Source organism: Olea europaea, chromosome 12 (genome assembly GCF_002742605.1).
Source record: "Olea europaea var. sylvestris chromosome 12, O_europaea_v1, whole genome shotgun sequence".
Taxonomy (NCBI): Eukaryota; Viridiplantae; Streptophyta; class Magnoliopsida; order Lamiales; family Oleaceae; genus Olea; species Olea europaea.
The window spans coordinates 31,028,800-31,056,794 of NC_036248.1; the positions used below are offsets into that span (position 1 = coordinate 31,028,800).

The 27,995-nt window shown below is 33.7% G+C and overlaps 1 protein-coding gene and 1 long non-coding RNA gene across 2 annotated transcripts; both read right to left on the bottom strand.

The window, feature by feature from the left end:
* Positions 1-16,670: 16,670 nt before the first annotated feature.
* Positions 16,671-17,790, bottom strand: LOC111406390 (thioredoxin H2-like). Its single transcript, XM_023035820.1, has 3 exons — positions 17,453-17,790; positions 17,133-17,255; positions 16,671-17,041 (listed from the first exon to the last, which is right to left on the bottom strand). The coding sequence occupies exons 1-3, from the start codon at positions 17,696-17,698 to the stop codon at positions 16,910-16,912; spliced, it is 501 nt and encodes a 166-aa protein (XP_022891588.1). The 5' UTR covers positions 17,699-17,790; the 3' UTR covers positions 16,671-16,909.
* A 4,534-nt stretch (positions 17,791-22,324) lies between these two features.
* LOC111406391 lies at positions 22,325-24,620 on the bottom strand. Its single transcript, XR_002704998.1, has 3 exons — positions 24,491-24,620; positions 24,328-24,390; positions 22,325-22,631 (listed from the first exon to the last, which is right to left on the bottom strand). It is a non-coding gene; the product is annotated as an uncharacterized LOC111406391 (long non-coding RNA).
* Between the last annotated feature and the right edge of the window lie 3,375 nt (positions 24,621-27,995).

A 27,995-nucleotide genomic window follows, 5' to 3' on the forward strand; every position in this document is an offset into this window, starting at 1 on the left:
TCGTTCTTCAAAAAAAGGATGAGAACCCTAATACGTCATTACGAAATCGTGAGCTAAACCCAAAACGGTCGCTACATTTCCGAAAAGTACTTATGGGCCCAAAACGGACTCCGTTTGCAAAAGTTGCGCAAATTTCTTCGAAGGTCGACACTCCAAGCGTTCCCAATATGCGAGTGGTCGTTCTTCAAAAAAAGGACCAAAACCCTAATACATCATTACGAAATCGTGAGCTAAACCCAAAACGGTTGCTACATTTCCGAAAAGTACTTATGGTCCCAAAAACGGACACTGTCTGCAAAAGTTATGTTCAGTTCTTTGAACGTAGGCAGTCCGAATATGCAGGTATACGTTGCTCAAAAAATGGTCATATCCCTCATACGTCACGACGAAGTTGTGAGTTCAATCCAAAAGGGTCGCTACATGTCTGAAAAGTACTTATGGGCTCAAAACGGACCCCGTCTGCAAAAGTTACGCTCATTTCTTCGAAGGTCGAGAATCCAAGCGTTCCCGATATGCGAGTGGTCGTTCTTCAAAAAAAGGATGAGAACCCTAATACGTCATTACGAAATCGTGAGCTAAACCCAAAACGGTCGCTACATTTTCGAAAAGTACTTACGGGCTCAAAACGGACCCCGTCTGCAAAAGTTACGCTCATTTCTTCGAAGGGCGAGAATCCAAGCGTTCCCGATATGCGAGTGGTCGTTCTTCAAAAAAAGGATGAGAACCCTAATACGTCATTACGAAATCGTGAGCTAAACCCAAAACGGTCGCTACATTTTCGAAAAGTACTTACGGGCTCAAAACGGACCCCGTCTGCAAAAGTTACGCTCATTTCTTCGAAGGGCGAGAATCCAAGCGTTCCCGATATGCGAGTGGTCGTTCTTCAAAAAAAGGATGAGAACCCTAATACGTCATTACGAAATCGTGAGCTAAACCCAAAACGGTCGCTACATTTCCGAAAAGTACTTATGGTCCCAAAAACGGACACTTTCTGCAAAAGTTATACGCATTTCTTCGAACGTCGTCAGTCCGAATATGCAGGTGCACGTTCTTCAAAAAATGGTCAAAATCCCTCATACGTAACGACGAAGTTGTGAGTTCAATCCAAAAGGGTTGCTACATATCCGAAAAGTACTTATGGGCGCGAAACGGACACCGTCTTCAAAAGTTACGCTCATTTCTTCGAAGGTCGACAATCCAAGCGTTCCCAATATGCAAGTGGTCGTTCTTCAAAAAATGGATGAGAACCCTAATACGTCATTACGAAATTGTGAGCTAAACCCAAAACGGTCGCTACATTTTCGAAAAGTACTTAGGGTCCCAAAAACGGACACTTTCTGCAAAAGTTATACGCATTTCTTCGAACGTCGTCAGTCCGAATATGCAGGTGCACGTTCTTCAAAAAATGGTCAAAATCCCTCATACGTAACGACGAAGTTGTGAGTTCAATCCAAAAGGGTCGCTGCATGTCCGAAAAGTACTTATGGGCCCGAAACGGACACCGTCTGCAAAAGTTACGCTCATTTCTTCGAAGGTCGACAATCCAAGCGTTCCCAATATGCAAGTGGTCGTTCTTCAAAAAAGGGATGAAAACCCTAATACCTCATTACGAAATCGTGAGCTAAACCCAAAACGGTCGCTACATTTTCGAAAAGTACTTAGGGTCCCAAAAACGGACACTGTCTGCAAAAGTTATACTCAATTCTTCGAACGTCGTCAGTCCAAATATGCTGGTGCACGTTCCTCAAAAAATGGTCAAATCCCTCATACGTCACGATGAAGTTGTGAGTTCAATCCAAAAGGGTCGCTACATGTCGAAAGAGTACTTATGGGCCCAAAACGGACCCCGTCGGTAAAAGTTACGCTCATTTCTTCGAAGGTCGAGAATCCAAGTGTTCCCAATATGCGGGTGGTCGTTCTTCAAAAAAAAGGATGAGAACCCTAATACGTCATTATGAAATCGTGAGCTAAACCTAAAACGGTCGTTACATTTTCGAAAAGTACTTACGGTCCCAAAAATGGACACTGTCTGCAAAAGTTATGCTCAATTCTTCGAACGTCGTCAGTCCGAATATGCAGGTGCACATTCCTCAAAAAATGGTCAAAATCCCACATACGTCACGACGAAGTTGTGTGTTCAATTGAAAAGGGTCGCTACATGTCCGAAAAGTACTTATGGGCCCAAAACGAACCCCGTCTACAAAAGTTACGCTCATTTCTTCGAAGGTCGACAATCCAAGCGTACAAAATATGCCAGTGGTCGTTCTTCAAAAAAAGGAAGAAAACCCTAATACGTCATTACGAAATCGTGAGCTAAACCTAAAACGGTCGCTACATTTTCGAAAAGTACTTATGATCCCAAAAACGGACACTGTCTGCAAAAGTTATGCTCAATTCTTCGAACGTCGTCAGTCCAAATATGCAGGTGCACGTTCCTCAAAAAATGGTCAAATCCCTCATACGTCGCGACGAAGTTGTGAGTTCAATACAAAAGGGTCGCTACATTTCCGAAAAGTACTTATGGGACCAAAACGGACTCCGTTTGCAAAAGTTGCGCAAATTTCTTCGAAGGTCGACACTCCAAGCGTTCCCAATATGCGAGTGGTCGTTCTTCAAAAAAGGGATGAGAACCCTAATACGTCATTACGAAATTGTGAGCTAAACCCAAAATAGTCGCTACATTTCCGAAAAGTACTTATGGTCCCAAAAACGGACACTGTCTGCAAAAGTTATGCTCAATTCTTCGAACGTCGTCAGTCCAAAGATGCAGGTGCACGTTCCTCAAAAAATGGTCACATCCCTCATACGTCACGACGAAGTTGTGAGTTCAATCCAAAAGGGTCGCTACATTTCCGAAAAGTACTTTTGGGCCCGAAACGGACACCGTCTTCAAAAGTTACTGAGTCCAAAAAAATATTTTTGATTATCTGAAAATTAATTTTAATTGCATATAAGAAAAAAATCAAGAATATTCGAGGGACTAATTTGTAAATTTCTAAATTCCATTTGAAAATTCAAACGACAGTTTTATTTGACTTTTCAACCTTTTTTGATAATTAAAAAAAAGTGGGGCGCTGAACATCCACTACACGCCCATTCACAGCACTTATTCAATGGAAAAAATTTCGTTGATTCGTGTATTTAATCAATTTTGACGTTTTGAGTTTATTTGTATGGTCAGATTTTACAATATCAACTTCAGAGACTGTGTTTTTTACCAAAACAGATTTGATTGAGACTGAAAAATGGAAAAAAAAAAAGAAAAAAAAAGAAGTTACTATTCATAGATAAAAGAAAAGACAGAATTTCCAGATTTTTATCAATACTTCGGAGGCCATAACTTCTTCATTCTAAGGCCAGAATTTATATTCTTTATACCATTGGAAAGATCTATCCAACCATACTAAATGAGCATCATGAAAAATAGTATGGAAGAAGTTATCGTACGATGAAGTTTTAGATTTTATCATTTTTCAGGCAAAAAATCATATTTATATATAAATGTCGGAAGGCTATAACTTCTTCATTCCAATGCCAAAATTTATATTTTTTATATTGTTGGAAAAGTTTGGAGAAGATCTATCCAATCATATCAAACGGGTATCATGAAACACAATGTCCTAGAAGTTATCATCGATGAAGTTTCTTATTTTACAAATTTTCACTCAAAAAATCAGATTTACATCTAAACTTCGGGAGGCTATAACTTTCTTATTTCAAACCCAATATTAATGATCTTTATATCATATTGGAAAGGTTTTGAGAAGATCTATGCTACCATACCAAATGGACAACATGAAACTTAAACTAAAAAAATTATCACGTGATGAAGCTCAGAATTTTATCAAGTTTCATGCCAAAAATTCATATTATCATTCAAATTTCAAAATCTTAAAACTTCTTCGTTTTAAGTACAAAATTTGAGTTCTTTATATGGTTGGAAAGCTTATGAGAAAACCTTTCTAACCATACTAATCTTACTGCATAAAGATGAACGATCAGATAGCAGTAAATTGTCAAATGATGCTACTGAATACCACATAAGGTTTCAAACTTTGCATACAAGATGCATAAACCAAATTATATCGTGTAATGGCATATTTAAGCATGAATTACAAGAAGGAATTCAACGTTATGGTTCTGATACCAATGTAGGATTTCGCAACATACTTTGATGTGAATTTTGGGTCAAAAAATTTACTTGAAATGATGAATTATAATATCTTTTTGTGTGGTTGAATCACCTTGTATTCCAAAGTTCTAAAATCTGCATTTTTTTTGTTCTCGAATGCCCTAATCCCGATTACAATGGAAGGGGATTATTATCCATAATCTAAGTGCCATTTCTTTTTGTAAGATTTCATACAAAAAATATGGTTTCAGAGACTTTCAAATTTTGGTGTCAATTTCTATATGAATTTTTCACCATTTTTTTGTCACACTTTTTATATTTATTTTTTGTAACTTCTATATGGAGGTTGTAAGGAGTTGTTTTGAGAGTTGTAGATTAGAATTTTAAATTCAAACCACTTCTTTCAACCTTTTTAAAATCTTGTGGGTCGGGTCACCCACATGGGCAACCCATTACCTGTATTTTCCAATAGTATGAGGAAAAATTACTTTATATGCATTTAGAAAAATGAGAGGGACTTTTCTATGAATATCGTCCAAGGATCCAATTATGGGATGTGCTTGACACTAGCGTGACGTGAATTTTAGTAGAGAATTTTGTGAATCCAGCATTATGAGAGTTTAGAGAGAAAATATTAAGAGGAGAGAAGAACGGTACACATGGATGTCTCGCGTACGTTTGTTTTCTGTATTTGGGAAAAAGTTCTGAGAGTAAGGAAAATATTGTATTGTGAGGGATTTTTTTACTAATAAAGTCGTTGAAGGTTCATCAAAATCTTGTTAATAATGTGACTGAAGAGAACCGAGACACTTTTATTATGTTTGGTACGTTTGTTTAAATATGATTGAAGGAGATTTATATGTGAGATATTGGTTTGTTATCTTAAAAATTTTGGAAAATTGGACTACGTGCACTCTGTTTTGTCTTTTTTCTTCGTTTTGGGGTGTTCATTCCATAATTGCATATGTCAAAAATATTTTGGAAATATTTTAGACCCCATTGGTAAAATAGGAAGGGAGATTATTTTTCCAAATAAAAATTATTTATAAATCATTTTAAATGATCAAACCTTATATTCAATTACACATTTCAATAGATAAATAAATATCATCGAATTATACACAATCCATTTCTATTTATTTATAAATTAAATCGTTTAGGAATTCTTGCCAAATGGAGGCTCGGGTTTTTAATGACGTGCAAAGTTTTATCCACACATGTCCCAATGTTCACAACTTTAGTTTTTATTTCTTCGTTGATTAATGCTTGAATTATAAGTTTTGCGGTTTTTGGGCAATCCAACGAATACGATGATGAAGTCAATATATGTCTCAAATTCACATTTAATATCAGTAAAGAAAAGATAATCAATGTGCTTATCAATCCGGAAAACATGCCTTTAATCTGCAAATCAGACTCTTTGAGTAGCTTTACAAATTCTTGAGTTGAATAATTCCATGGAACCATTTTCTAATTGGAAATAACCATTCCTAAATTTCTCGTCCAAAATGAGCTGAAGCAATGAGTTTCTGCTCTTGAACTATTGTTTTAATAGAATTCACTCTTAAAATCAGTTCACACTGAAATATACTTGAATGTATTTATAAATAATACACATGCAATGACTTCCAAGGAAATCGTTACATTCTCTACATTAAAATTTAGCAATACCCATGCATCTTTATTTTAAAATAATAAATCCTAGTACATGAATTAATCAGGAATCATCAAACCTAAGGGGAATTGTAAGAAAAACACTCGACAAGGCTTTGGAGAGTGGGGTGGGGTCGCGTGGGGGTTATAACGGACCGTGTTTCTCAATCTTCTTCCTAAGTTCTTCTCTGTTGGATCCAACAAGCTTATCAACTTCTTTTCCTTTCTTTATCAGTATGAAAGTTGGCAAAACATGAACTTCAAATTCCTTAGCAACATACTGTTTCTAATTTTATAAATATTTAACTGAAATAAAATGGAAAACAGTTGAATTTCGAAGCAAAAAAGAAAGATTTAGTACTTCCAACTCATCAACATCAATCTTGATGAACTCAAAATCTGTCTATTTAGCAGCAAATATATTCATGGCAGATTCCACATATCGACATGGTCCACACTGAAAACGTGTTATATTTATTTATTTATTTTAGCATAGTATGTAATTTCCTTTTTTTTTTTAGGTTTCCTATTATTTTTAGGTTTCCTTGTAGTAGTATAAAAACCATTTTTACTTTCATTGTAAACCCCAATTTCTCATGGCTCAATAGATTTTGGTTCCCTCTTTATTCATCTTCTCTTCTCTTTTCTTCTTTGTGGATTGATTCAACATATTGGTTTAAGATAGATTATATTGTTATCATGGTATCAGAGCCTATAATTGAGTGAAATTTGTGAAATTTCTGTTTGGGCGTGCTGAAATTAAGATAGAAATCAGGCAAAGAAAGTTTGTGCGAAAAACCTATTCGACTGCAACTTAAAATCAAGATTTCGACCAAACTGGAGACCCATTGAGGAAATTGAGACCAAATCCTGGTTCAGTAAGTTGAGACGAAACGTCCGATCAGGCGCGTGTTGAAGTTATGCGGCACGTGGAGGTTGCGCGTGAGGACCATGCGCAGTGACGATGAAGGCGCGTGAGTAGTTTTTTTGGGGGGTGATTCCAAAAGGCAGTTTGTTCCTTGGTAAATTTTTGATCTTTTGGTGGTATTACTTTGGTTATACGTATACTGTGTAGTATATTTCAATTATAGTTTGTGGTAGTACGTTGGTTTCCTTAAATATTGGGTAATTTCTTTGATTCATTTATTGACTTTATGATGGCAACCAAAAGAGATGATTCACTTCAATCCATTAGTGTCAGACTAAATGATAAAAATTACTCGTATTGGAGTACAGTGATGAGAAATTTTTTAAAGGGAAAAAGATTATGGGGCTATGTTAGCGGAACTATTATGAAACCCGAGAACACTACTCAGAATTATGTAACAGAGTTAGATAATTGAGAGTCAAACAATACGAAAATTCTCACTTGGATTCACAATTCCGTTGAGCAATCAATTGGTACACAATCAGCGAAGTTTGAAACAACAAAAGAAGTTTGTGAGCATTTTCAAACGTTATACACTAAATCTAACTTTGCAAAACGGTATCAGTTGGAAATTGATATACGGGCTTTACATCAGAAAGTTATGAGTATTCTTTAGTTCTATGTTGCTATGAACTCCATCTGGGATGAGCTGGCTTTTACGGAATCAGCAGGACTGAAAGCACGTGAGGAATATATTACTTTTAGAGAGGAGCAGCGATTAGTTCAGTTTTTTATGGCACTTTGCAGTGATTTTGAGGGACTCAGAGGCTCTATTTTGCATCGCACTCCACTTCCTTCAGTTGATTTGGTGGTTAGTGAACTTGTAGCCGAGGAAATATGTTTGAAATCTCTTGTAGGAGAAATATCTCTTCCTCCATCTAGCACCTCAGTGTTGGCTGTAACTTCTCGACTGTCCACACAGAACCAGAATAAAGGTTATGTGCGAGTTGCTACTGATGAGTGTAACTTTTGTAAACAAAAAGGACATTGGAAGTCTTAATGTCCAAAGCTATTGAAGAAGCAGCAACCTCAATCACAGTAGCGATCTTATCGTCCCAATGCTAACATAGCTGCCACCATGCCACCCAATGATTCATCCATACTTGGAGCACCACCTTCATCTAATCCCATGTTGACGGACTTAGCAGAGCAGTTTCAGAAGTTTTCAGCCACACAACCACATGCTATGTTAGCCTCTACTGATATAGGTTTGTCATCACAGAATCACTCAAGTATTTCTTCCTCATGGATTTTTGAGTCAGGTGCTTCCAAACAAATGTCGTCTTATTAGAAATTCTTTAATGACTTGCGTCATTCCAACCCATCTATGACTGTTGATGGTACACCATTACCTTTAGCAGGTGTTGGTTCAGTTAATACACATAATTTGTCACTGTCGAATGTCTATTGTGTTCCAGCTCTTGCTTTGAATCTTATTTCTATTGGTCAATTGTATGATTCTGGATACTTAGTTCAGTTTTCTTCTACTGGTTGTCATGTGCTGGATCCTCAATCTTAGAAGCTGATTGGGATAGGCCGTAGACAATGATGGTTATATGTTCTGGACAATCTAAGACCACCACACATTGCAGCCTTTGGTGTTGATTTGTCATCTTTTTCTTTGAATTCATCTTCTTCTAGTTTTTCTTTATGGCATTCTCACCTTGGACATGTTTCCGTTAGTCGCTTAAAATTTTTAGTTTCTAAGGGTCAATTGGGAAATATACAAACTCATGATATTTCTGATTGTAGTGGTTGCAAATTAGCAAAATTTTCTGCTTTACCTTTTCCTCAAAGTATTTCTCATTCTGTTGAACCATTTGATATTGTTCACTCTGATGTGTGGGGACCTGCTCCTATTGCTACAAAAGGAGAGTCTCGATATTATGTGTCCTTTATTGTTTATTATAGTCGTTATTATTGGATTTATCTTATGAAGCGACGATCTGACTTTCTTTCTATTTATCGATCATTTAGAGCACTTATTAAAACTCAATATTCCACTGTAATTAAGTGCTTTATATGTGACTTGGGTGGAGAGTATACTTCATCTGAATTCTCTAAATTGCTTGCTCTTGACGGTACAATTCATCAAACCTCTTGTACTAATATCTCACAACAAAATGGTGTTGCTGAACGAAAGCATGGGCACATTGCGAAAAGTGCTCGTTCACTTCTTTTATCTGCCAAAGTTCCCAGTGAGTTTTGGGGAGAAGTAGCTCTTACTGTTGTTTCTTTAATTAATAAGATTCCATCTTCCCACAATTTAGGTTTATCACCCTTTGAAACATTGTATGGGCATCTTCCGGATTACTTCTCGTTGAGAGTCTTTGGTTATACTTGCTTTGTTCTTCGGCTTGTCGTTTTGAAATGAAGGACTTGGGCACATTGTCTTATTTTTTGGGAATCGAAGTTGCTTCTTCTCCTAGAGGTTATCTTATCTCTCAGTCCAAGTACACTAAGGATGTTATTAGACGTGCTTGTCTTACTTATATTAAAACTGTTGATACTCCTCTTGAGTCCAATGCTCGATATTCATCATCTGACGGTGTACCATTGACTGATCCCACTCTGTATCGCACTATTGTTGGATGTCTAGTTTATCTTACTATCACACGTCCCGATATTGCTTATGTTGTTCACATTGTTAGTCAATTTGTTTCAGCTCCTACTACAGTTCATTGGGCAGCAATTGTTCGTATTTTGCGTTATCTTCGTGGTACATATTTTCAGAGTCTTTTATTTTCATCAACCTCATCCTTAGTGCTCCGTGCCTACTCTGATGTTGATTGGGCTAGCGACCCCATTGATCACAAGTCCACTACTAGTTTTTGTGTATTTTTGGGTGATTCTCTTATCTCTTGGAAAAGTAAGAAGCAGACTTTTGTTTTCCGTTCCTCTATAGAAGCAGAGTATCGAGCTATGGCATCCACCACCAATGAGATTGTGTGGTTGCGATGGTTACTTGCAGACATAGGTGTTTCTCATTCTTCCCCAACTCCCATGTATTGTGATAATACTAGTGCCATTCAGATATCTCACAACTCTGTGTTCCATGAACGCACAAAGCATATTGAGATTGATTGTCATCTAGTTCGTCATCATTTGCAGACTGGCACCATTTCCTTACCCTTTATTTCTTCATCGTTGCAGCTCGCTGACTTCTTCACTAAGTCCCATCCGGTTCATCATTTTCGCTTCTTGCGTGACAAACTCTCGCTGCTTCTTGCTTTAGCATCGTGAGTTTGAGGGGGGATGAAAACGTGTTATATTTATTTATTTTAGCATAATATGTAATTTCCTTTTTTTTAGGTTTCCTATTATTTTTAGGTTTCCTTGTAGTAGTATAAAAATCATTTTTACTTTCATTGTAAACCCCAATTTCTCATGGCTCAATAGATTTTGGTTCTCTCTTTATTCTTCTTCTTCTTCTCTTCTCTTTTCTTCTTTTTGGATTGATTAAACATATTGGTTTAAGATAGATTATATTGTTATCACACACCACGAAGCTGTGAAGTCAATGACCATCTTGAATCAGAAGTGAGAACATTATTATCAGCTAGTCATGTAGTCGAGAAGATTTTTATCTAAAAGTTTAAGTTGTTAGATAGTCAACACATTTATTAACAAGTACAATTTAAGTGATTGGGCGATTTGAAGTTAGGTTTTCATTTGCTCTACATCTAAAAGCTTATAGAATTACCAGATTTGATGTGATTTCAAGGCTTCAAAATGGATCTTCCATGTCGAGGAAGAGTGGAATGCAATAGCCCAGCACTTGTTTGGTGATGATCCAATGGATACAATACCCCCAACAAATGTTTGCAAACGATACACTAGATGGAATGACTAGGCCCTTGTTCATTGCTGATTTACTGACCTCATATTTGTTGGAAAATAAAAAGGATCGAGGTAATATATATGATACGATATGAAGTATATGATCACAAACAAACAACAAGATAAAAAATCAAATAATTAATTGGCAGATAAATGTAGTATATTATTCGATTGACTAATATGGAGAAAACAAATACAATAACCGTGCTTACTCAATTATTCTATATTTTAGTGATACAAAACTTGCGAAAAAAGTAGTATTTATATAGGGTATACCAAACCCTATAAATACCACAAAATGGAAACAAGATAAAAAATAACATAGAATAAAGAAAAAAAAATATTTTCTCAAAAAAATTCAACCTAATTTAGGTTTAAAAAACCTAATAATCTCCACCCTGACACAAATTTCGATACAATGAACGAAAGTCCAAAATTTCTCTACCTAGAAAAATAAATCCGACTGTAACATAAAATTCGAACTTTTCAACAAGAGCCTAACTTTCTCCAATACAAAAATATTCCTCTTCTTCCACGGCATCCAACACAAATATATGAACTCAAACATCGAGTTCCCCAAAATTCATAAAGAATTTGAAATTACCAAACGGTGTCGAAACACATCTAGTAGTAGAATCAACTTCCAATACTTTCATAGAAGGCCCTTGGCTAGTCTCAATACCTTCAAAAATGCAAAAAGTATGAGCAACCAAATCAGCATCCACGTGCCTATCTCCAATGAGTCTATTCCTAATAGTTGAATACGATGAAACCACAAATGATGATGACAAAGAGGAATTACCCATATCCTTCAAACTTAACTGAGTAGTATTCTTCAACATGGATCTCGAACCAAATCTCAAAGGTACAATACCAAACTGAATCTCCATCACGATGCTAATTAAATTTATGCTGACTTTTCTTCACAAATTCTGCTCAACCTTGCAAGATGTATAGTTGGGACCTCTTCTGCCTCTCCACTGCAACACAAGCACCCTTCCAAACCATTAAAACTCCATCTCTTCCATAGAACATGTACCTCTTTAAATTAAGAGTACTCAAGGAAATAAGATTCTTCTTCAAGTTTAGAATATGTTGAATGTTATCAAGTATTCTAGATGTTTCATCCACCAGCTTCAATCTGACTTTATCAATACCAGCTATCCAACAAGATTTGTTGTTACCCATAACAAAGATACCTTGCGTCACCGTTTCATATATTTTAAACAAATCCCAATTTGGACACTTGTCAAACGCATAAACTGTATCCAATATGCACTCCTCTTCAATAATACAAAACTCTAGAAAGAATATAATATTTATAGGGATACATGCCAAACTCTAGAAATACCACAAAGATAGAAATACGATTAGAAATCACGTGGAATAAACGAAAAATTATTTTATTAAAATTCCAACCTAATTTTGGTAAAAAAAACCCAACAATATTTAGAAGAAATATAAGCTCCCTGTACGACGAATTTCGTCTATTAACATACAGAAATTGTTATAAATTGTATCTTTGAAAAATACAAGTGATGCGAACTTCTTTTGATTGCAAAGTTGCAAAAATCATCTAATTAATGATCTGATTGTTTGGAGACAAGGGCTACGTGGCTTGAATTATAGTTTTCGAAAATTTGTTGAGACATGATTTGTTTGGTACTTGGATTTTGTGGTTTGGACTTGAACTTGAATTTGATTTGAAGACTTTAATCTTCTTGAACTTTGCGTGAACCTGTTTGATTCGAATAATATTTTGATCTTCTTGAGGTTCATTGAATTTGGATTCGAGAGGATTTTTTCTCTTCCTTCGACTTTGAAATTTCTTCAGCACTTCGTTATTGTTTTCTATGCTTTCACTTCTTCTTGCTTTTTTTTTCTTCTTTATAGACCATTGGTTCATTTATAGGGAAATTTCCGTGCTAATTTTTGTAATACTAAATTATATTTAATTAAAATGAATAATTGAGTAATAGGAAAGAAAAGAAGGTAATAGGAACCCCTTCACAAGGAAAACTTGAACCTATTACTGGTAATAAAGATATTCAAGATATCAAAAGAGAAGGTAGCTCTTCACAGAGCCAAACTCAATCCAAACTTTCTATTGAAAGGATAGATCCAAAAGATATTGTCAAGATATGCCATGAAACAAAAATTCCCAGAAAAGATAACCATGAAGAAGCAACACTCTTTATTGTTATTTTCAATATTTTATCAGATTGGTATCTGGAGATTGGAAAGTGGATGAAGACTCTCCACTATTCAAAATACAACAAGATAAATTTTTATTCAGGAGCACCAGCCAACTGGGTACGAAATTGTTTTGAGATAGGAAATATACTTTGTATATATCCTAGCAAAGATCTTAAAGAGATAGCTCAGCTTCCAGCCAACGTCAGGAAAGTTGTTAAAAGATATACTGAAGTCGTCAAGACAACAAATATATATATATCAGATTCCATTCAGCAACCATGGAATGGGATCCCGTTCTTGAATATATGCATCCATCGTTCCATGTGATAAAAATGGGACTTACAAATCAACATTTTTTACCAACCAATCAAAAGGTTGTTAAAAATGGATATCAAGATATTGTAAATATGATGCCCTACAGAAGAGCAAAATGGTACAAAGAGATATTTGAACATATAACTCAGATAATTACTGAGAAAGAAAAAATATGGATTTATCCATTTGAAGATCATATTATCTATTCCAATGCAAAAATGGCCACCAAGGAAGAAGATATTTGTTATTTCAATCATTTATTATCTACAATTATTTCTAACCAAGTGTATGAATCAGAAGATATGGTTAAATAACTATGCAAATTACTCTGGAACTACAGTAATCACCATTGTGAATATTGTGTTGTTGAAGATATGAGTCAAGCATCTCTTAATAGTGAAGAATTCCCTGCAGAATTCTTTGATTCGAAAATGAAAAAGTGATGGTGACAAAAGTAGCCATTTATCACTACTTTAATAAAAAAATTTATTAAAGAAAAATTGTGGCTACTAAAAAACAGAAGATAGTGCAAGAAAAGTCTCCATAATTGTGACTACTCCCCACCATTTGTCACAAGTGACAGACAAACTCAAAAGATAAGACATATAATTTCAAAAGGAGAGGTCCACTTAGCAAGAAGATAATGGAAAATTCGGTGGAGATAAGATGGCCTAGCTACCCAACAAAGAAAGGGGAAAAACACCTGTCAAGATAAGATTCACAAAGGCTTCTATAAAAGGAGGCAATGAGGAAGAAGGAAGACATATCGAAATAACTTATCTCTTAAACACTCGGAGGAAACACATCTTAGAGAGATATCTTTTGTAATCTATATACACCACTTGTATTCAGAAAAATATTAAATAGCTTGAAGATAGTAAAGCGTGTAATAAGGTAATCACTTATGGAGTTCTAAATTTCATAAGGTGAGTACCAAAGGTATGTAAATATAGATTGTAAGTATGTACTATTTCAGTTTATGAATATCAAAGTAAAGTTTGTTATGTTCAACAAAGTTTTCATAAAAGGATTTCGTTAAATTTCTCATGATTCTTCGGCAGTACAGATAGAGATTTTAAAAGATTTCAAAACATTGAATTTGAATGGATGTTAGCCATGCTAAAGTACCCGTCTTTGAAGAATGGTTTAGGGGAAAAAGGTAAATTTCTAACAAAATTGTAGCACCTTATGTGTGAGTTATCTTTTAAAATTTCGTTCCAAGTAGGAACTTGATTCTGAAAAGAGTTTGGATAGAGGTGAAAATAGAGACTCTGGATACTGTGAGATAGCGTCTGTGGAAACACGACTAGTTCTCTAGAATGAGAAATGCAACCTTAATTGAAAAATCTTTTGCGGAAGCAGTTGTGGACCCAAATGATTTCAAAAAACATTTTAATCTTTACTTGATTTAGAAGATTGATTAAGTACATGCAAAGCATCTATAAAAGCATACTGAAGGGAAAGCATGTTTACTTCCATTTGATTACTGTAAGTTATTTACTTATTCTTACATGCTTATGCTTTAATTATTCTGATGAACAATTCACAAGCATCCACATCCATTTCTAATAATGAAAATAATCTCATATTATTTTTAGATGAAAAAGATGTTTCGTTTTTATTTAAATTAGCTGAAAAGTCTGAAGATATATTTCCTGTTGGCAAAGAAAAAATTGAAGAAATATATAGAGATATAGATTATAATTGTAAAAATAATATAGGATTTAATTTTGTAGGAACTAGTAAAGAGATAAGAAAGATAGAGGATATTATAACTAAACACAGAGATATACAAGAAGAAATTTCAGAAGAATTAGTTCGAGGATATATAACCAAAAAAGGTCAACCTAGGATCTTTGAAGAACTACTAAAATACAAAGAATATTTAAAAGTGTTTGAAAGATTGAAAAATATAGATATAGGTCCTGATTAATAAATCCTTAAAGATATAAGATATATCTTGCAAATAATTATAGTAAGGGTAAAATAATATTTCTTATAGAAAAGGCCATTGTGGAAAATTGGATCAATTATCCAGCCATTTTAAAAATTGCCCCATTTTTGTGTTCTCTTTCCACTTGATTTTGCAGGGATTTTTTTTTTTTCCAACAAATATCCACCACCGCTACTCATATTAAAACTAGTCATGCCACATGAAATAGAGAACCTAAGACATTTTTAGCACGTTGACTTAAATATGACTGAAAGAGATTAAAAATCGTTGTTGAATTTGATAGCCTCTGGGAATATGATTGAAGAGTTGTCAAAGTATAGGCGAGCTCTTGCTGAGGATGGGAATGTATTGGAAACTAAAATTTAAATAAATGTATATATTTTTTAATTTCTAATAGTTGCAAACATTTTGAGTTCGATACTTGCTTCCAATTATCCATGAAAACTATGCATGATAAAAAATAAAAATAAATAAATAAATAATTGTTGAATTTGATATGTAAGTGATGGCACATATTGAAGAAAAAATTTACTAAAATAAATTTGATTTTTTTATTATTTAAATTTGTAGATGAAATGGGTCTATTGTACAAATATAGTCATTATTGGAATTTATAGGAGTTATTAATTTCATTGACGTTTTACTCCCATTGATATCGTAAACAAGTTGTGAGCCACTCATCGCCACATATCCATAAATGCTTAGTACGTAATGTTTTAGGCGTAAGAAAATTATAAAATAAACCAAAAGAATTTATATTCATGCTAGGCAGCAGGCCCCCCACCTCTAAGGGAGCCAGAAATTTTTTCAGGACATAAATTTTTTATTAAGACAAATATTTTTTTCAATTTTCCTCCCAAAGTGCAGGTTTTCCAATTTTTATAGTCAATGTGCATGGATATCCAACATAGAATATATCCAACTCGAATGGCCAACTTTTCTTCTCCCAAAGTTGAGTGCACTCAACCATACATGGCTCTGGCCCTGTCTAAGGGTACAACCTTTATAATCCAATAACCCCTTAAAGCATCTTAAAATATAAAATATTTTCAATTTTAAAGAGTTAACTTTAAAAATGATACTCTAATAGATTCTTTAAGTTAGTATTTTAAAATAGATGATGAGTTTGACTCTTTAAATTTAGAGGATCAAATATACTCTCTACAATTAAATACATTCAAAATATTTCAATTTTCAATGGAGAAAATAATATTATAATTTAGACAGAAGCTAATGAAAATAAAGAGAGAAAAAATTAAAAATCATTTTTTGGAAGTAGTAAAATTAAGTATTAAATATAAAGAGTTTATTAAAGAACTTAAAAGTTTTTATTTTTAAGATTTATAGATGCTCTCTAAAAATTGTAAAATATATGATCTTTAAAAATAGAATCTCTTAGTATTGAAAAATTGGAATTCGTGTGCTTTATTTTATTTTTTCTTTAATTTGGGGTGTTTGAATTATAATTGCCTTGTCAAGGATATGTCAACGGTTTCTTTATAAAATAGGGAGAGAGATTATTTTCCAGATAAAAACAGTTTATAAATTTTGCTGTTTTTGGTCAATCCAGATGATGAAGCCTATCCTTAAGCAATGAATTTTTGGTCTTATGGTATAATTACAATACAACTCACTCTTGCAATCAGTTTATGCTGAAATAGCACTTAACGTATTTAAAAATACGCGTGCCATGATTTCCAAGGAAGTCATTGGATTCAGAAATTATTATTACATTCTCCTACATTAAAATTTAGCAATATTCATTCATCTTTATTTTCAAATACCAAACCCTAATACATGAACTAATGACCAATCATCAACCCTAATGGAGTTGTTGGAAAACCCCTTGACAAGACTTTGGGGTGGAGTGTGGTGTAGGGTGGGGGTCATATCAGACCCTGTGTTTCTCGATCTTCTTCCCAAGTTCTTCTTTGTTGGCTCCAACAAGCTTATCAACTTCTTTTCCTTTCTTTATCAGCAAGAAAGTTGGCAAAACATGAACTTCAAATTCCTGAGCCACATCCTGTTTGCATTTATCCATTTTAATCATAAGTATATAAGTTAAATAAAATGGGAAAAGTTAAAATTTCAAAGCGAAAACAAAAAGACCGTACTTCCAACTCATCAATGTCAATCTTGATGAACTCAACATCTGTATATTTAGTAGCAAATTCATTCATGGCAGGTTCCATGTATCGGCAAGGTCCACACCATGAAGCCGTGAAGTCAATGACCATCTAAAACCGGAAATTAAAATCATTAGTATCAGCTAATCGTAGTATTCGGATTCATTTAAAAGCTTGAGTTGTTAACAGCAGACGCGTTTTATTAGTTATCACGTAAACAATTTTCATAAATGGAATATTTGAACTTAGTCCTTTGTTTTGTTCTGATAGCATATTAAACCAGTTCATCTAAAAGCTTAAACAATTACTAGATTTGAAGTCAGCTTTGAGGCTTCAAAATGGATCTTCCATTTCGAGGAGGAGTGGTATGCAATAACCCGACCCTTGTTTACTGATGATTCATTCGATACAATATCCCGACTAGTGTTTGCTGATGATCCATCGGATACAATGCCCCGACCGGTGTTCGCTGATGATCCACTGGATGGAACAATCAGGCCCTTGTTCATTGCTGGTCCAGTGGCTTCATATTCAGTAGAAAAATTAGCCCCCATCTTTCTTTACAAATCCGATGTATTTCTGATGCTTGAAGTTTGCGCTAATTCGAAGTGATTTAGAGTCGAAAAGCTTCTTTATACTAGACAAATGACTAGCCAGGAGGCTTTTTATACTAGTTGATATTGCACTTTTTTCCTTTCCCTGTGCTTAAGAATATGTTCTCGTTGGGGCCCCTGATAATATGGATCGTCCGAGTTAAATAATGAAAAGATTTAGTGCTATGAGCTCTGCAAATTCCAATGTTAGTAGGCCTAATAAAAGTTTCTGCAAAACGAGTGGCGTTGTGGCTTCGAAAAGTATTCGCTTTCTTCGGGACATCCATAATCTGCTCATTTTAATACATAAGCTGGATGCGCCAAATACCACAGGAATGGATTGCCGAATATTTTTTTGATTTGTACATTAAATTGGACGGCATGTACTAGAAAACTGATATTTAGTCCCGTTGAGTATAGCATATATACTAAGATAATTTTTTCTTCCCCGTGTTTAAGGTTGTGCGCGCGCGCGAGGTCACTGCTCTCAGCTTTGAGAGTATCCTAGTGACTCAAATTCAATAGAACAACTTGTATCTTGTTGTGCCTAACTAACAAGGTAATAAATAATATAATACTAAAGATCCGAGCTTTAAGGCGAGGTGGAATGTTTAAAACTTTTAGATAAGACGGTTCTTTTTAGATATGATATTTAGTCGCGGAAAGGAAAAAATTTCTTCCCTTATAGTTTAAGGTTGCTGTGTATTATAATACTAAAGATCCAAGCTTTTAGTTGAGACAGCTTCTTCTGGAAGAAGTCTGTATGCTTAGAGAAATGGCTTGGTACTCTGGATAAGAGCTCAGCGGATCATGCTCTTTTATTTCATTTAATTTCCATTTCAATTTTGTCTATTGAGAGGGACCTATGGCAGTAGTTTAAGTCGACCACCAGAGATACTCTTTTCTACATTCACTTTTTTCGGGAAGGCTTTTTTAGTGTTACGGGATTATAAAGAAGAAGAAAGCACCCCTATCTACGAACATGTTAAATTACATAAGCTATGGGGTATTTTGATCGTTATAACAATCACAAGGTTTTTGTCTCATTTGTTTTTATTTAAACTATGGTAGTCAATTGTTTTTGCATATCAAATAAGAATGGTCCCTACAAATTGTACTCTGGCAATTTGAGGATTCGATTAATACTAAATACCCCATGTATGAATCCACACGCTTTGTTTGCGTCAGTTTCACAAAATTACAAAGACCCACTAAATGTTTGCTGGACAAAGAGATAGTTGACAAAATCTTAGGAAAATCAAAAGAATAAATTACGATGCGCCAAAAACCGCTGATATATCGACACATAGATTTCATTGGTGTTCAGGAAAATATTCCATACAGAAGTTTGTGGTTGGTTAGCCGTAATTAGACGTCGGCAATGGCTGCGGAGCATTTCCTATCCACCAATACGTTTCGCTTCCATGACATTCGATTGGGAGCAACATATTTTCGCATGAACATATTCGTCCCAGGAATTGATTCATTTTACATTTGCTGACAACTTGCAACAATTTAACGCAGGACACGACGTCATAGAAATGATCAGCTTGATTTTTAAGAAATTGTGAACGTGACTTTTAACGATCGCTACTCGATTTTCTAACAAAAATTTCTCTGACGTCTTTTATGGGCTCATTTTTGGCTTCAGCTTCTACGAGAAGGGTTTCCGCGAGGAAATTACGTATCTTAATAAACTTTTTTTAACCAAGCAAAATACTTTCAAAAAACTATTCAAAAGCAATTAGTTTCTTAGTTTTAGAAGAATCTTTTAACTTTAAAAGAAAAAAATACTGCCAAATGGGCCTATATATGTTGAAGTAATTGTCTTAAATTTAATTGAAGAGTAGACATGCATGTTCAGGCAACTTGTAAACGACACACACTAGTTAAAACATGTATTTCAATTCATTCATTCATTCATTTAGGAAACTTCTATTAAAAGTAGGGTAAATGGTGGGGGAAGATGCTTTTTAATACCCAACGTGTATTCCCAGTTGAACCTTTCCACCCTGTACAGTGCAACGATGTTCTTAAGATAATTTGTCTAATTCAAGAATAATTATAACGTCATGAAATTCTTTGTAACATTATAAAGTTCGTTTAACTTTTTGTACAGCATAATAATTTGATATTAAAATATGATTTGACTTTAAATCTAAAGGATTTACTATTAGAGAAGGAGCTAGAGTGCGCCAGAGAAAGTCTTATATATATATATGAATCTGTTTGTAAGTGATTTTGAGAATTGATTTTTTGATCATTAGAAGAAAAGTGGGATCCATATGTGGGAGAAAAAGTCAAATATAACGATTGAAATAATGAAATAACGATCAAAAAATCAATTTTTTAAAGAAAAAAATCACTCCTAAACAGATTGTATATATATATATAATTAGTTAGTTAAAAAAATGTAATAAAAGCAGCCATAAAGTAGGACTCCAATAACCCCATTAGATATTGTATTTGACAAAAATAAAATAAAATAATTGCCAAGTAGCTCTTACATCACCCACTTATTTTGACATTTCTATCTTTTTAAAAGAATATTTCAATAGAAGTAAAATTGATTCCTAATTAGTGCCTTATGATTTTCCGTATGATATTATATATCTCATTAAGCATCAAATTAGCAGACAACAAAATCCAAATCTACAAAAATAATGAATCAAAGCTCTGGCTGTCAAGCATTTTGCGTCAATTGATTAAAGAGACTTTAAATGCAAGGTTAATTTACACCAAAGGTTCAAAAGATGAGTATGCATGAATAATTAATTATTTTTTAGATTTTCCGTAAGTAATAATTAGATTGGGCACTACAATAGATCAATTTTAGCTTCTTGGTATACCTTATAATATTGTATTTTCTAAAGAGCATGTAAAAGATGAGAAAGTAAATTTTACTTATAAAATAAGTAATTTTGGAAATTATGTTTTGTAAATTAAGTTATTTAAAAGCAAGATTCTAAAAAGATGTAAAGCATAGCAAGATTGCAAGGTCGATAAGAATGTAATACTTTATTCGATGGATCCAAAAATACAATCGAAAATCTCCCAAACTATACATTACTAAAAATTCATTAAATTCACATTAACTTCCAAATTTAGCTCGAAGTTTCTAGATTGTATTTAATAAATATAATAATCCACAAATGGCCTTGACAAAGTTAATTAATAACCCGAATATCTCATCACATTATTTGACTATAGGACGACCATAACATTTCTTCACTTGCTATTCATCGTATCATGTAACCTTGTCATTTATGGTCACATCGTATAACTTCAAACATTTGATTATACCTATTTCCTTAGGATCACAAAAATAGTGCTCTTTATAACTATCAAGCAACATTTCACACATTAATATACCATCAAGATTCCATATGCAAAATTTTCAATCACCATAATTTTCAACTATGCCATTCTTTACTTCAACATATGATTACTTTACTATAATTCAAGAATGACAATCCATGTGCATTTATTCAACTCCTTCCTTTCATACCTTTTACGCAATTAACATAGATACACCGATTCAATATTTTCTTTCTTAAACAACAATTTACCCCCATAATAAGTAGTCCTTATGAAATCTATCAATATCTTTTTCACATCTCTTATAATCAAACAACCCGTAAATAATCAAAATGATCGGAGTCACATAAATGTCATTTTGCTCAATGAATAACATAAATAATAACACATTATTCGCTATCGATCAATATTCAATATAATAACATTATTAATCCGTCACGAGATTCTTATCATAGATATACAGATACACACCACCATAATTTCTATCATTCTCTCATATGAGTGGCTACAAATTACCACAATCTCTAATGATACTAATGATCATTTAGTTTCCCAAAATCATTAAGATTACTCATACGATTGTCATCAATTACACATAATATCATTCCTTTTTATTTATCGTGCTAATTATAACTAGAGATTTTCCTATATTTATGTTAAAAAAACCATATAATTCGATACTTAGGCAACTGTGTACTCCATTCCTTCGAATGTATATTGATAGATAACCTACAAAATCATTAAAACTCTAATTCCAAACTGATATTTGTTCCCAATTGCACCCTTATTGAGTAATATGTTACATACACCACTGTACAAATCCAACAACTTATAATATTGTCAACCATTACGTCATTGCAACTGATATACTTACATACTAGTCATTTCTGAATCTGTTAAAAATATTTCCCTCACTTAAGTTCCAAACAATCTAGAAGCAAGAACTTGAGAGACTGTGATTTCTAGCACCACGACATGTGACCACACACACTGAATATGCATGACATACCAATGCATGAACAATGAAGACTTTCAAAACTTTATAAACCATGCTCTGATACCAATTGACACAACCCATCCTGAATCACCTTAATGAACCAACACGTGTCGTGTGTCGATGGTAGATACCACCTAAGAGACGAATCCACCACCAAGGCAACTCTGACTTGCTTGACTGAAAAATATTTTTAACAGAATTTTGGCAGAGTTTCCTTGGAATATGAAGTAAAACCATCTAAACAAGAATCAATTTTCTCAAATCCGTTCATATAATTTAAAATAGGACACACTAGTCCCTTAAAATACAAACTATTCAAAATAGAATACTGGCAAGTTGATATTTACTATGCTTTACAAACAAAAGACACCAAAAATATTAAGGATACCAAATTTGTAGTGAGCCCAAGATATGGACACATGACTTGCTAATTAATTTTTCTGACAAACAAACATGTGTGCCAAAGAAAAAATATATAAATTCCATAGATTGACAAAATGAGTCATACAAATAATGGCAATGTGTGTGGCTCAATTCGATGGATCGACAGGCTCCAAGGCTACTCAACTCTGCTACTATCTGCTTAGAAAGAGGGTGACAAAACATGAGCTTGTAACACAGTGAGTGGATGGTTTGCAAATAAGTATACTTTTCTCGTTTATGAATATTTTCTTTAAATTCTTACTCTATTAAAACTTTAAGAAATTCTAAAATCTAGTAACTCTTTTAAAACTAAATATGATTGCATCATAAAATTCTTTGTTCTTAATTCTAGATAAACAGCTATAAAGTATAACAAATATAAATAATCTGATATCAGTAAATATAAGTGAAAATATCATTTCACAATACTATAAGCTGAAATCATTACTCTACAAACTAAATAAGCTAAATTCTGTAGTCTGAAATTTGATAAATTGTATAATACTGAAAATCACACCAAAAAGGTGCTCAATGAATAGCCTTACTCTTAAACAAAGTAATCTCGATATACAAGGTAAAGCCATTCACATCTGATAATCTGGTAATACGTATGCAGTACTGCCCCAAGGATAATCACCCTAGTACACAGTCCAAAGCCTATGCGTGTACGAGAGTAGGTCCCAATGTGTAACGACCTGGGTCTCTTTATCCAAGCCGTTAGTTTACGTACTGTTCTCTTTGGGTGGGCCTTGCGCTCACTTACCCTCACGGCTTTCTATCGCGTCTTCAGGATGCGAACTCATAACATTCCCTTAAGTAAGACTTCACTTGCCCAATTGGTACCAGGATTCAATTTAAGCATTACTTAAGGAAAAAGTTATGAGTTTGAATCCTGGGGGACGCGACAGAAAGTCGTGAGGGGTAAGTGGGTGCAAGGCCCATCCAAAGCGGACAGTACGTAAGCTAACGATTTGGGTAAAGAGATCCGGATCATTACACAAAGATCTCTGATAATCTGGTCATACACTATGGAAATACATTCACAATATTGCAAAGCGGGTAAAATCACCATAACTAGTCATACACTGTGGAAACACACTTACACCAGTACAGACTAGGGTAAAATAACCATAACTGGCCATACACTATGTAAACATATTCACACAAGTGCAGACTAGGGTAAAATCATCTAGGCACTTTTTGGTGATTTTACAAATAACTTTAAATATGCTGAAATATTTAATTTTCATATAACTTGCTAATCAAATGATTTAATTGAACTAAATTTAACTTTAAAAACAACTGATTATAAATCCACTTTATTCTAAAAATCATGTTGTCAAATCAACTGTATGAAATAACAAATTTTTTATTCTAACATAAATCTAATAAATATTAATTTCTGAAAAATGAGTTTGATATCCACTCACTAACTTATAGACTGATAATTATTTCAATCTTCTCGTCATCTCCTGAAATATGATACAAGATAATCAATTTAACAACCACTCTATCAAATATCCTTAACTTTTAACTACGAAATACTAGAACTTGACTTCTCGACACTTGGATATATTCTTTAATTTCGTTCACAATTGGAACTAAATCTACCTTCTAGTCCTTTCACCAAAATCTAATTCATCAAAATAATCTCCACTTCAACATAAAAATAATTCCTTCTTCCAAACTAGTAAAACTAATAATTATAATTTAACCAATTTAATTTTCCATCTTGATCCATAAATTCATGCCTTCAAATGAGTATTCCATTCTACAATTATTCCGGTTAACTATACTCATTCAAAAATCCAAATAAAAATTTTAGGTTTTCTCCAGAATTGGTATTTCTTACCTTAGTGTAAGTAACCTTCCCAATTCAAAAATATTGGTTTGCAAACATATTCCTTCCTTCAATCTAAAAATTAAACCAATAAATCACAACCCAAAAAAATTAAGCATAAAACATACTAAGAAATTTGTCAAATTGAAGATGAAATTGAGATAGCCAACCCTACCTCTTTTCCTGTCTTTTTTTTCCTTCTCCTTTTTGCTTTCTATCTTTTGTTCTTTCTATCTTTCTTTTATCTTTTCTTTCTTTCTTTCTTCTCGATTCTTCCAGCTTCTCTGCCCTGTTTTCAGATCTATGTCTGTATATATCAATTGAAAATGATTAAATAGTTGATCATTTGCCACTTGGAATCCACTAATGCCCTCATTTGCATTTAAGTCCTCCACTTCCATATAACATCACATTAAATCCTTAACTTCCATTGGATATAAAATCTAACCACTTTACTTTCAATAATATATAAGTAAATCTCCAAAATTAATTTTTATCCATCTTAAACCTTAAAATATTGTCAATTTATAAAATAAACCCCAATAAGATAATTTGGTCAATTAAGTCCCAATAAAATTATATATTTCATTTACGTTCCTATTTGATTTTGACTTTGAAAATTCAACTCTTGACTTTAACTAGAAATGAGGGGTGCGACACTTTCACCCTAATATTATTTGCTTATGCCAATATTGCTCTTGTTTTTCTAGTAAGAACATTAAGTTTTGTAACTCAAACTTCATATTTATTGGTGAATTTTTTCCCAATAAAAAGGGCTTATAGTAAACCTTATTTTTGGTAATTTAACGGTAACTAACGTCCCCTTTAATTCCAAATTACACCATTATTATCCTATATGATTCATAATAAAACTCAATAGTTTCTTCTTCTCTTAATCATCACACCACATAATTACCAGATGAATGGTGCAGTTATTGTAAGAGTAAATTATGGTTCATGGTGTTGGTGAGCATTGTAGAGTTTGGGATGAATATGTTGATCATTTTGATCATCACAATTTCGAGAGTAGAAGTTTACTGCCTTCTTAAAAACAACTTGTGAATACTTTCCTCATTCGGCAAAAGAAAATGCTGAAAGTTGTTACTCTAACATGTCAGTCGTTTGCTGGTATGCTCTAACCTCCAGTATTTGTCTTCGTAATTCACAGTTCGTTGGCTCCATTATTAGGAAATTTTCTTGTGATTTCATAATTTTTAAGAAGGCGCCCTCTCGACTTTGGAAAATAGTTCTGTTCACTCTTTCAGGTTCTTATTCGTATTCCGTTTTTGCAGCAAATGTCATAATATAATATAATTTACACTTCCCTAATATTGTAGCTTTTTTAAAGTAACGAATATGTAAATCATAATTATTTAATCTTGAGGTGAACTCCAACATCAATAATCCACCCCAAATTAAGTAGAATTTTTGAACTTATTTAAGCACTATACTTTTCACTCTGCAAATCTAAACATTCATCTTGAACATCATCACTCTCACAACATCAATACACACAAGAATGTTACTTCCTATTATTTTTTGAACATTTGGAAACATTAAAAAAGGGGAAAAGAAAAAAATATATATATAACATTATCATAAAGCCATGTGCAATCTAGTCTATTATTAATAGGCAAAATTACACAAACACAGGTATTTCAAATTCATTGTGCAAAAATCAACTATAAAGATTTTTAATTCAAAATTCAGGTATTGTAATAATAATTAAATATTACACACCTTATTTAGCCCCCGTTTGAGCCCCATTATTTGGAGATTATAATGTTTTGAATAGTGTTTTTTTGAAAAATGAGTGGTTGAAAAGAAAAGAAATTTTTTTGGTTTACGTGTAATATTATTTTATTGAAAATTGTGTGATTAAAAATAAAAGAGAAAAAAAATTAATTTAATTTAATGAGAAATAATGGGGGCCAAACGGGGGCTTAATTCCATACTAACCAAAAATCATTTTTCTCCCCCTATTCATCTTTGTGCCATTTCTCCCCACACCCGTCACCAACCCAAACTGGCGATCGGCAACCATTGTGCGAGACGATAGGCACATCACCGACAACTGGCTCTCTCTCTCTCGCTCTCTACGGTGCAGTTCGACGAGAAGAAATAGAGGTATGTTGTAGTGGAATGTACTGATGATATTGCAATATCGGCAATGAAGTAGCCAATGGAGTTAGTGGCACTGAAGGTGAAAATGGTGGTGGAATCGGTGAAGAGATGGTTGTTGGAAAAATGGTTATGAAATGGGTCAACTTTGAGCCCAAATTTCAGTGGGACCCGCATCTTAATAATTACTGGACCTAGTATATTCACGCTCTACTCCGCAAGGTGATAACGTGGTATATTTATTTATCGAAAACCATTTAGAATTGAATGAAATATTTAATGTCATTGGAAGACTATTGTTAGAGTTTTAGGGTATTTAAAACATACCCAAAATTTTGGATTGAACTATTCGAGATATCCAGCAGTACTTGAAGGATACTATGATGCAAATTGGATATCAGATACTAAAGACTCCAAATCAATAAGTGGATATGTCTTTACACTTGGAGGTGCTGCAGTATCATGAAAATCTTCAAAACAGACGTGTATAGCTAAATCAACAATGGAATCTGAATTCATTGCATTAGACAAAGCTGGAGAAGAAGCCGAATGGCTACGAAACTTTGTAGAAGATATTCCATGTTGGACAAAACCTGTGCCTGCTATATTTATCCATTATGATAGTCAATTAGCAATTGGTAGGCGTACAACGGTAAATCTCAACATATACATCGTAGACACAATACTGTTAGACAATTGCTCTCTATTGACATTATCTCTATAGAATATGTGAAATCAAAAGAGAATATTGCGGATCCTCTAACTAAAAGTTTAACAAGAGAGCAAGTCGAAAGTTCATCGAAAGGGATGTGATTAAAACTAATAAAATAATCAAAAATTTCCATGGTCGCAACCCAACCTAGTTGACTGGAGATCCCAAGATCTAGGTTCAATGGGACAACCGAACTATGAAAAACTTAGTATGCACTGGGAAGATTTTTACTCTTACCCATTCCTATGATGAGCCAGTGCCTAGCTGCCACGAAATATGTTAAGATACGTTTTTAATGATTTCTATATCTTGATTCGTTTAAGTGGAGTATAGCAGAATACTCTTTATGGAAATCACCTATGTGAGTGAGAAGGGGCCACTTCTAAGAGAATAAGGTGAAGATGAATTCTCTAAAAACCACTCATGAACCAGGAGGTGTCCAAGGACAAAATGGACACAAACGTGAGAACCAACTGTGTTCGAAGAGAACTGTGTGACTTCTATTGTTTAGGTTTCCATGAACGGCTGACTGTTTAAAGCAACTTGCTACTGATTGGCTAAGGAAATCCGATAGATTTTACTAGGGAAAGTTCAAAGTCATCGACTATTTATCCCGATGCAGTTTTCTTCAATTTTTACTTTGAGAAACATAACAGATGTTATTGTTTGGAGAAAGGCCACATATTTCATTCATGTGGGGGATTGTTGAAAAAATGATTTTGAAATGGGTCAACTTTGAGCCCAAATTTTAGTGGGACCCACATCTTAATTAATACGGGACCTAGCATAGTCACGCTCTACTCCGCAAGGTGATGAACGTGGTATATTTATTTATCGAAAATCATTT

What these genes read in the sequence shown, in the direction of transcription:
- LOC111406390 (XM_023035820.1), bottom strand. Translation starts at nt 17,698, where the DNA reads ATGGGGGCTAATTTTTCTACTGAATATGAAGCCACTGGACCAGCAATG. An exon ending in CAAAGCTGACTTCAAATCTA is followed by an intron (nt 17,256 to 17,452) that starts GTAATTGTTTAA and finishes TTCCGGTTTTAG; the next exon opens with ATGGTCATTGACTTCACGGC. An exon ending in TTGACATTGATGAGTTGGAA is followed by an intron (nt 17,042 to 17,132) that starts GTACGGTCTTTT and finishes AAATGCAAACAG; the next exon opens with GATGTGGCTCAGGAATTTGA.